At 53.8% G+C, this 10817-nt stretch overlaps 1 protein-coding gene across 1 annotated transcript; it reads left to right on the forward strand.

The window, feature by feature from the left end:
- The first annotated feature begins 3175 nt into the window (after positions 1 to 3175).
- Positions 3176 to 7424, forward strand: LOC130684788 (calcium-binding protein 2-like). The gene is made up of 5 exons (XM_057506833.1): positions 3176 to 3519; positions 5668 to 5739; positions 5841 to 5919; positions 6420 to 6556; positions 6795 to 7424. The coding sequence occupies exons 1-5, from the start codon at positions 3355 to 3357 to the stop codon at positions 6918 to 6920; spliced, it is 579 nt and encodes a 192-aa protein (XP_057362816.1). The 5' UTR covers positions 3176 to 3354; the 3' UTR covers positions 6921 to 7424.
- The last annotated feature ends 3393 nt before the right edge of the window (positions 7425 to 10817 follow it).

Genomic DNA, 10817 nt, shown 5'->3' on the forward strand with positions numbered 1-10817 from the left:
CTGACAGCACCTGTTTGGGGAGGCAGACCTCCCTGGCCTCAGGCCCCTGCACGGTTGACCACTCTCCTACAGTGGGCCTCTGCTCCTCGAGCCTGCAAAGCCAGTCCTTGCCTGTCATACCAGGGTAGCACTGTGTGGGGACCCAGGCCCCTCACCCCAGGGAGACTTTTATCTCCCTGCTGCACCCCCAACACCTTCTGTGGCCTTAAATTTCCACCAGTTCCTGTTTTCTGTCTTAAGGAGCATAGAGCTGTTTGTGGCTGAGTTGGCAGCCCTGCTGTTCCCAATTCTTCCATCAACCCTGAGAAAACTCCCAGGTAGCAGGTGTGCATGTGCAAGGGTGTTTTTTGTGATCTACTCACCTTTACAGTTTTGCCACACCAGTGGGAAGAGCAGTCCTTGTTCTTTACAAATTCACAACTTCCTCTCCCTTCCCTGCAAGGATATTTAGAAAGCATTTTTGCCAATATTTCCCCTACTTACCACCATGAATTCCCACAGGTCTAAGGAAACCTTGGGGCGTCGGCCGAGCCTCACCCATGTGAGCTTTGACCCAGGTCTGTGCAGTCTGGTCTGGAGGGACAGTAGCTTCCCTGTGTGGATAAAATGAACGTTCCTGTGGGCAGGATTCTCACCTGGCCCTGGTTGGCTAGCTCACTACACACGTGTGAGCAATACGTTGCTATTGAGTCTACATAAAGAGCTCTGCCTAGTGCTCTGGGCAATACTGTGGCATGGCTGCAAGGCTGCAGGAGAGCAGAAAAGAGAACTGGTGTGGTGGCAGCGCTGAGGACAGAGGCCCAGAGGACAGCTGTGCGGGATGACTGTGCAGGCAGAGAGGCCCAGAGTCAGAGACCGGCTTGCTGCCTGCAGACTCACTCTGAGTGATGGATATTAGTGATTGACCTGCCAGTGTGGAAATAAAGTTGGGTATAACCCTTTCACCCCAAGAACACTCTACTGTCATTTCTTTGGTCACCTTGAACCATAGTGAACTTGCCCGGGGCTGAAACCCATTGACAAGACAATTGGTGACAGTCGTCAGGGTTCATTGGTGACAAAGGATGAAACAATAGGTTGCCCAGCCAGGGAGGATCTCCAAGCCAGGCCTTCTCCCCCTAGACACAAAGGCTTTGCTTCTTGACTGAGAACTCTTCTATGCACTAGACCCTGACCAGGTGTAGCCCCCACTACCTCGGCTTATACTGTGGGACACACTTTGCTCACTACTTCCACCTTCTTGGATGGTTATTTGGACATGGAATTGTTCATCATATGGCATCGACCATTTTTTAAGCCCTTCCTATCTGCCAGGAACCTGCTAGGTCCTTTATCACTTCATTTTCACAAAGGCGCCATGAGGCAGATACTAGGCCAACCCCCATTTTCGAGAGATTGGAACTAAGGCACAGAGAGGTAAAGTGCCTTGTCCAGGGTCACACAGCGAGTGCATGGGAGAGCTCAGGCCTGCAGGCCCTTCGTATAACCTTGCAGAAAACAGAACTCTCCTCTCTGAAGGATGCTTGCAGGGTGTGCGTGGGATGCAATGCAAGGAGGTGTAACCCAGGCCTCCGAGGGCTGAAAGGATGCTGAAAACTGAGCATGCGGTCAGCGTGAATGGTTCCAATGAGCCCTTCGCGCCCCTGACCACCTGCTGGCGTGCACTTGTCTCTCAGCCCTGGCCTTTCTTAGATCCTCAGACTCGCTCAGGCTGTGCAGAGGCTGCTCCCTCTGCCTGCAAAGCCGCCCTCCCTTCACGCGGTCTCTCCCTTGTCCCCTGGTTTGGGCACATGCCCCCCAGTCATAGTTAGGCGTCCTCTGCTCCCTCTAGGCAGCCTGCTGGGCGTTTCTCTCCACCGTCGTACTGGGTGTGCGTCTCCCCCCAGGTGCAATTTGCCAGGAGGCAGGGGCTGGTTCCCAGGACCCAGGAAAGCCCCTAGCAGGTACTCCACAGATGACTGCTGACGATTCAGCCCCTGACATTTTCTCCAATTTCTTGCCGCCCATACTCTCTCCAGGGGCTGCTGACCCCTGCCACCCTCATATGGCCTCCACCCAACATATCCTGCCAGATTCCGGTGTCAAGAACTCTCCAAGTTCACAGCTGCTCCCTGCCAAGGAGCACAGCGCCCCCCCGGGGCTAAGCCCGGTTTAAACCATGAGCAATGCCTAGAATGCTGCCCTGTCCCCTCATCTCCCCCGTGAAGCCTCCCTGATGCCCCGACAGGACCCCCGGCACTGGAGTATGTCTGCTGACCCTTTCTGAGTTAGATGTGCCTCAGAGCAGGGCCCCCAGGGCAGACAGGGTCTGGCGTGGTCCCAGGAATACATGAATGGATGGCCACAAGTCCCGAGAGAGGCCACAACCACTCGCTCAGGTGGCAGGTGTCTGGTGGGATCTGGTTCCCTGGGACAAAGCCTGGAGCAGGGGACAGGTGAATAAATCATGAGGGGCCGGAGCAAGGCGGGGGCAGGACGACTGACCTCATTCTGGGAGGTGAGGAGCAGGCGGCTGGGTGGGAAGGAGACTGGGGGCGTGACCAGGAGGCACAAGAAGCCAGTGGGTGCTGCCGGCCCACCCTCAGCCTCGTGCCCGAGGAGCAGGAGGTTGGAGGTCATCAGAAGCTGGGTGTTCAGTGTTGGCAGGACATAGGGCAGAGCAGGGGTGCCCTGGGGCTCTGGGTGGGGAGAAGCAGGCAGAAGGGGTGGGGCCTGGGGGGGGCACCCAGGAGCCGGCCTGGGAGAGCGGGTGGGGAAACAGAACGAGCCCGGGTGAGCAGACAGAAGGTCAGACACATGAACGTGAGAGTCTCCCCCGACAAGGGGAGGGAACTGGTAGAGAGATGGGCATGTGCGGGCAGAGAGACACACAGAGACAGAGCTGGACAGAGGGCGGCAGGGGCAGGGGTGCTGAGGGACGGCCTGCAGGGAGACAGGCACAGAAGGCACCCACAGAGCAGAGGGCGCGGACATTGAGACGGAAACAGGGAAGGAGGGTGTGGGGAGATGCCCAGATACCAGGGTCCTCAGAGGCCAGGCAACCTGGGCTCTGCAGGGACGGTGTCGCGGAGACTGCGGTGTGTTCTGGGGCCAGCATGATGGCTGGAGGGTGGTGGGGTGCAGGAGGCCTGGGGTGTGTGGGAGGGGCTGGGCGAGGGTCCCGGGAGCTCGGGAAGATACGGGACTTGGGAGGTCTGGGGGCCAACCAGCCCGTGGAACAAGAAATAGGGAAGAGTACAGGGACCTCGTGGGGCCAGCCCCACACATGCCCACTAGGCCCCCCTCCCACAGGAGCGGGGACACCGGAGTGAGGCAGTGTCCCTCAGCCAGAAGGAGGTGCCCACCCTGGTGTCCATGGCCCTTTCCCAGTGCCCGGAAGATGGCAGTCTCCCCATGGGGGACCCCAGCCCCTCTGAGGGCACTCCAGGGCCCAGCCAGTCCCCCGCCAGCCCAGCAGCCACCAGGCGGCGGGCGCTCCTCCAGGAGCTCGAGGCCCTGATGCAGGCAGCCTATTGGCAGGTAAACGGGCAGGGGTGTGGGGCTGTCATCAACCAGGGGCCCTGAGGGTACAACGGGTGTCCCACACGCGAACCGGGGCCCTTTAGGATAGCCTGAGGGGCGAAGCCCCGGCAGGAGCCCTTGGACATGCGTGTTGATGGACGGGTCAGTGGGTCAATCAGCCACCTGGGAAGGAGGCTGGCGTCCCTCCCCACCTCTGCCCTCCCGGAGCCTGGCTCCCGGCACACAGGGCGCAGTCTGCTCTCCTCCGCTCCTGGCCTGAGTGCAGGGGTCGGGCGGCTGGTGAGGGCAGGCGGGCAGAGCAGGCCCTCTGAGCGGGAGCCCGGGGCCTGGCAGGGGCAGGCAGGGGCTTCCGGGGCTGCGCAGACGTCGCCTCCTCGCTCAGGACGGGCTTTGGGGGAGCGTCTGCAGAGCTCATACCGCCTGGTATCATCTGCCATTCCGAGGAGAGAGATGCCCCAGCTGGCCTGGTCCACTGGGCACCTGGCTTCCCCCTCCCAGGTCCAGGCCCTGCTTCTGAAGACATTAAATGTTCCTGATTGGGAGAGAGTAGGGGTAGGGATTGGGGAGAAGGCTGATGGAGAGGGGGTGTCTGGCAGACCCTAGGAGTGGGCATGGGACGGCCGTGCCTACCAGGGCCCTCTCAGTAACCCCCCTCACCAGCAGAGATGCTCAGAGATAATCCCGGATCAGGGCCCAAGCCCCTGGGCCCAGAACTCCCCGCCTGCCCACCCGCCCCTGATCTTCCCCGCAAAACGCTAGGAAAACCCCCTGCAGTGCTCCCAGCCTCTCCCTGGGAGCACAGGGGCATAGCAGGAGCCCCCAGTGCCGCCAAGGCCTGCCCTGGGCTGCTCCCCAGGACTCCAGGCCCCGCATGTTCCAAGGGCCCATGGGAAACTGTGCCAAGCGGCCTCAACCCCAGGGGTCTAAGGTAGGATGGCTAAGGCTGGGCTGGACCCTGGAGGGCCCGGTGGGGGGACAGAGCCCTGTGAGAGGGCTGGGCTAGGCCTAGAGGTGGGGCCCGGCATGGGGTGGAGTTGCTGGCTCCCCCTGCCCTCGCCCACCCAGATCTCCCCTGGGCACCCCAGACTCCGGCCTGTCCTGCTCTTGGCCCCACAGACCCCTGTGCCCCCCCTGCCCTTGCTGGTCAGCCTTGACCTGGGAGACGCAGAGACTGAGTTCATGGTCTCACTCTGCCACTGGCTTTCTGCATGACCTTGGCCAAACCTCCTGCCTTTTCTGGGCCTCAGCTTGCCCAGCTGAGGGAGAGGTGGACCTTGCCGGCCCAGGATGTGGGTGGGGAGGAGGGCGCACTGCCCCTGCTCATGGCCGGCTCTGCTGCAGGACGGCTGGCAGTGGCCTGGCTGCCCCCCAGGGGACTCCCGCCCAGGCCCAGGCCCCAGCCCCAAGCCTGAAGAGCAGGGCGGCCCTGGGCGGGGCATCCAGGGCTGTGCGGTGCTCAGCCGCCCGGTGGGGCCCGCCTGCATCTTCCTGCGGGCCAGCGTCGCCGCCACCCAGCTCGTGTGAACAGCTGCCCACCGGCCTGCCTGCCCCCGCCCCTGCCCCCCACTTTGCCTTTCCTTAAGGAATGGGGGGAGGATGGACTGGGGACACTGGAGCAAAGTCACACAGATCCGGGGGTGGGGGGCAGGGAGCAGCGGAGAAACAAATGAGATCAACCATCGCGGAGCCCCAGGGAGACGCCCAGGGAAGGGAGAAAAGGGGCAGAGAGAGACCCAGAGAACCACCAGCAACAGCCCCCAGTAGGGTGGGCAGGGGTCACAGGGTTCTGCAGAGGGATAGCGAGCAAGGGAGACACAGTGACCCTGAGGCCTCCAGGGCCACGCCTGAGGTTCTGCCCAACCCCAGACCCACCTCTGGCAAGTGAGCTCCGTGCCCTAGAAGCGCAGGGTGGCAGGGGTCGGCCCTAGGGGAGGTCTGGGCAGAGGGGCAGCGAGGGGGACCAAAGAGGCCTGCAGAGTCAGCAGGGGGGTGTGGGCGGACACGGTCTGAGCAGCATCAGGGGACGCAGGCCCTGTGCACGCATGCTGTGGGGGGCTGAGTGGGGCGCCCCAAAGAGCAGGGAGGAAGGGGTACAAGGCCCTCACAGTGACCCAGGAAGTTCGTGCCTTCTCTGTGCCCCTTCAGGACCGGGAGCTGCGGCCAGAGGAGATCGAAGGTAAAGAGTTTGGGGAAGAACCACAGGTTTGGGGGGGTTGGGTATGGGGGGGCATGGGGTGGGGAAACGCGGCGGGGGCCTCAGCAGTCTCCAGGGGGAACCAGGAGCAAGAAGAAGGCCACGGGGACCCGTGCCAGGACAGAGGACAAGACGGAGCGGGGAGGAGCTGACGGGCCACGTGCCCACGGAGATGGAGCTCATCGCGATGTCACAGCGAGTCAGTATGTGCCTCAGACCTGCCCCACCCCCTGGTCCCCAGAGGTCACGGCCATGGCCAGGTCAGCTGGGCGTCCTGCGGAACAGAGGGGCCTGCACAGGCTGGCTTCCAGAGCCAGGGCCCAGGACTCGGTCATCTCAGTGCTAGTTCTCCTCCACGGAGTTTTCCCTCCCCTGGGAGGTGGGTGGGACATGGGCCATTAGCGCCATTTTTAGATGAGGAAACTGAGTCTCAGAAAGGTTAAATGGCCTGTGGAAGGCCACACAGCCAGGTCACTGGAGCCAGGATTGACCCCGGTTGAACTGGTCAGGAAAGTGCAGGAAGCTGTCAGGAGACATGGCTGACCAGCCTGTTGGGCCTAGAGGAGGGCAGGGCCCATGTCGTGCGGCAGGGGGGAGGCCAGGAGCACAGGGACGAGGCCAGAAGGGAGGGCAGAGGGCAGGGCAGGGCTGGGCAGGGGTCTCGTCTCAGATGGCCCCGTGTCTCCAACGGCATGGCCCCCAGGCGGCGGGAAGGTGGACTTCGGAGACTTCGTGGAGCTGATGGGCCCCAAGCTGCTGGCAGAGACAGCGGACATGATCGGCGTCAGGGAGCTGCGGGACGCCTTTCGGGAGGTGCGCTCCCTGGGGCTGGAAGGCAGGGGGTGCCCATGGGGCTGCTGGGGGGTGCCAGTGGGGCTGCTGTGGGGGGCAGTGCCTACGGGGCTGCTGTGGGGAGGTGCCTATGGGGCCGCTGTTGGGGTGGTGCCTATGGGTCTGATGCGGGGGGGAGTGCCTACAGGGCCACTGTGAGGGGGGCACGGACTGAGTGAATGATTTGGTCAGTGACCCCACGCCATGACCAGTGCCACTACGGTGCTACGCCAATGGGTGTGTCTGCATCAGCTTGGGGGAGCTCCGGGCAGCCCTCAAGGCCCTGCTGGGGGAGCCCCTCAGCCCACTGGAGGTGGATGGGAGACTCCACGACATTGACCTCAATGGGGACCGTTTGTCCCAGCTGTTGTGACACTGGCACCCCTGTTTTGATTTGACACTGCAAGTAACTTACAAAGGAATAGTGTATATGTACAAGATCCCACAGGGATGAAAATACACCTCCTGCTTTCCCTGTCCTCTAGTCACCCCGTTCACCCCTCAGCAGCCAAGCTCTCCGACCGATTCCTCCTGCATTTTTCCAGGTGGAGGTAATTTACTGGGAACCAGTGATGCTTCTGCGTCCCAATCCCTTGCTTACCCAGCGACCTAATTTTGTATTTGTACTTTCTGTACTTTTTTTCCTAAAAAAGACACCAGAATTGTACAATGTCAGAGCCCCCTCAAACCTGAATTTGCTGTGCTTCCAGCGATAGGGTCTTCATAAACAAGCAGGTGTTTACAAATCCGTCAGCAGTGGTGTCCCCTGGGTCACCCACTGTTCTCTGTCCTGCTTCTTTCTGCCTAATACCTTGAAATCAGTGCTTAGGGAGGTGCCTCCCGCTTTTTAGGCACTATTTTGCATTCTGTTGTAGAAATAAATAGTACTTTAATTTCACTAATCATGTATTGATGAATAATTGAGTTATTTCCAATATTTTACCAATACACATGCTGCTGCAATAATACATCCTCAATATACTCATGTATTATTCATGGCTAGGGTGACCTTCATGTGCAGACGTCTGGGTTAGTCCTGATTTGCAGTAGTGCTTCCTTTGATTCTCACAAACGTCCAGTATATGTGTATGTTCTTTGAGGTAGAATTCCCAAGTCAGAGACTGTGTAATATGTAAATGTTTCATTTTGACAGATATTGTAAAATGGTTGTCTGTAGAGGTTGTATCTTTGTGTGACGGTCCAAATTTCCTTCCCCTTAACTGAGTATATTATCAAACTTTTTTTTATCTTTGTCTGTCTGATGAGTGAAAAATAGTGTCATTGACATTTTAATTTTCATTTCATCAGTTATGAGTAAAGTTGACCATGTTTCAATTTCCATCAATCAGATGGTTGAAAAACCATTTGACTTTTCTTTCCTGTAAATAGTTCATGTCTTGCCCATTTTCTGTTGGTTGTCAGTCTTATTAATTTGAAAGAGCTTTTTATATATTAGGGAGAGCTGCCTATATTTTAGAAATAATTTTTGGAAATTAATGGCTAGAGGTAACAATATACAGACACCTTATTTCAAACCCATGCTTCTCGTACTGGTTTACATATATCCCAGGGAATGCTTGTCAGTGCGGCAGGAACGGAGTAGACGGTGTTTAATAGCATCAGCTCTGGGGCCAGACGGCCTGGGTTCACATTCCAGCTCTGCCTCTTGTTAGCTGAATGCCTTTGAACAAATATTTTGAATTTCTTTGACTCCATTAACTATCTGTAAGATAGGTAAGGATAATCTCTGCCTCACAAGGTTGGGGTGAAAGAGACTATGCCAAGAAAAAGATAGCTTAGAAAACAAAAAAATACTTGTCCTGTTACTTGGATTTAAAAAAAAATCATAAGGACACACACACAAAAATCTAAAGCGAAGAGATGGTACAAGTTTAGCAATGCAAATTATGAACCAGAATCCATCCGGCACTGATACCTTCTTAACAGACTGCATCAGTCACCTTACTGCTGGGGATCAACCTACCCCAAAACTGAGCGTCTTAAAACAACATCATTCAATTCGCTTGCAATTCTGTGGGTCAGCAGTGTGAGCTGGGCTTCTGTGGGCAATTCTCTTCATCTCAGCAAGGCTCACATTTGGCTTTTATTTGGGCTTTTTACCCAAAATTATGTTCTTTAAAAATATCTTTTTAAATGATGTATTCTGTGCCAATACTACTGTTTGTTTTTGGAGCTTTGGAAATTATAGCTTAATGCTTATATTTAGCAGGTAGGTCTCCCTACCTTGTCCTTAAGGAGCGTTACGGCTGTTTCTGACCCTTTGCTTATCCTTATAAAGTTTAGAGGAAGATTGTCAGGTTTCATTGAACAAGAAGGCAGAGGAGAAGGAGGGGGAGGCACAGGATGGGAGACGGAGGAGGACGCTGGGACGGGCAGGGGAAGAAGGTAAAGAACCAGCAGCAGGAAGCAAGAACACAGCTGTGATTTTTGGAATTTTTATTGGAATCATATTAAAATATAAACTGAGTTGAGGAGGAATTACATTCTAAGATTTTGCATTTAGCACATAGTTTAAAATTTACTATTGATTTTAATAGTGGACCTGTTGATGAGATATCACCTCACACCAGTTAGGATGGCCAACATCCAACAGACAAGAAATAACACATGCTGAGAGGTTGTGGAGAAAGGGGAACCCTCCTGCACTGCTGGTGGGGATGTAAATTAGTTCAGTCACTGCGGAAAGCAGTATGGAGGGTCCTCAAAAAACTAAAAATAGAAATACCTTTTGACCCAGTAATTCCAGCCTTAGGAATTTACCCTAAGAAAACAAGAACCCTGACTCAAAAAGACATATGTTTAATGCAGCACTATTTACAACAGCCGAGATATGGAAGCAACCTAAGTGTCCATCAGTAGATGAATGGAAATGGATAAAGAAGATGTGGTACATATACACAATGGAATATTATTCAGCCATAAAAAGAAAACAAATCCTACCATTTGCAACAACATGGATGGAGCTAGAGGGTATGATGCTCAGTGAAATAAGCCAGACAGATAAAGACAAGTACCAAATCATTTCCCTTATCTGTGGAGTATAACAACGAAGCAAAACTGAAGGAACAAAAGAACAGCAGACTCGCAGACTCCAAGAAGGGACTAGCAGTTACCAAAGGAAAAGGGCTTAGGAGGGTAGGTGGGGAGGGAGGGAGAAGGGGGTTAAGGGGCACTATAAGCAGCACTCACAATATGGGTAGGTCAGGGGATGGCAGTGCAGCACCGAGAAGACAAGTAATGACTCTGTGGCATCTGACTACGCTGAGAGGCTGACTGCAGTGGGAGGTGAGGACTTGATAATACGGTGAATGTTGTTCATGTGAAACTTTCGTAAGACTGTATATCAATGATGCTTTGATTTAAAAAAGTAATAACCTACCTGTTGATTCATTTTTTTATGTCTATATAGACAATCAAATCATGCCCAAATAATGACGTTTTTGTTTTTTCCTTTCCAATCCCCGAACCCCCCAATGTTCCTGGCAAAGACGTGAACTGCATCCTCACCTTGTTCCTAGTCTTAAAAGCATCCCAGCGTTTCACATTTTAACTCCAGTTTGCTGTGTTTTAGGTACTTTTAAACAATGACAAATCAAGCTAAGGAAGATCCCTTTTACTCCTAATTTGCCAACATTTAAAAAGAAAATCACGACTGGGTATTAATATTAAATGATTTTTCTGCATCTATTGAGATAAATATTTACTAACAAATGTAACACATATAAAAACTTGTGGAATGGCACAAACTATATTTTGGAGGAAATTTACACTATTAAATGCTTACAAAATAAAAGAAGAAAAGCTAGCCATCCAAATGAAGAAGTTAAAAAAATAGAATGAAACTCAGCAAGAAAATAATAAAGGTGGTGGCAGAAATTCAGAGACCTTGTAACAGTCATATAATAGAAAAGATTAATAAGGCTAAGAACTTGTTCTTTCAGATACTAATGAAATGGACCAAACTGGGAAAGTTAATAAGGAGAAAAGGAAAAGCACAAATATATTAGTGATACAGCAGGTCCCTGACTACAAATGCAGCAGAGATTTTAAATATGACAATAGTTGCATGTTAATAAACTTGAAAACTTAGATGAAATGGGTAAGTGCCAAGGAGAAATTATGAAGCATGACTCAGAAAGGAGTAGAAAATCTTAATTGTTCTATCAGTAAAGGAGTAAACTCTATGGTTAAAAAATATCAGTCATAGATCAGATGCTTTAGAGACAAATTCTACCAAACATTAAGGACA

The sequence above is a fragment of the Manis pentadactyla genome, chromosome 9 (genome assembly GCF_030020395.1).
Source record: "Manis pentadactyla isolate mManPen7 chromosome 9, mManPen7.hap1, whole genome shotgun sequence".
Taxonomy (NCBI): Eukaryota; Metazoa; Chordata; class Mammalia; order Pholidota; family Manidae; genus Manis; species Manis pentadactyla.

Bases quoted from the DNA above. Each gene is read 5' to 3' on its own strand.
- LOC130684788 (XM_057506833.1), top strand. From the start codon at position 3,355: ATGGCCCTTTCCCAGTGCCCGGAAGATGGCAGTCTCCCCATGGGGGAC. The intron at 3,520-5,667 runs GTAAACGGGCAG...GTGCCCCTTCAG, and splicing joins TGCAGGCAGCCTATTGGCAG to GACCGGGAGCTGCGGCCAGA. The intron at 5,740-5,840 runs GTATGGGGGGGC...GTGCCAGGACAG, and splicing joins CACAGGTTTGGGGGGGTTGG to AGGACAAGACGGAGCGGGGA.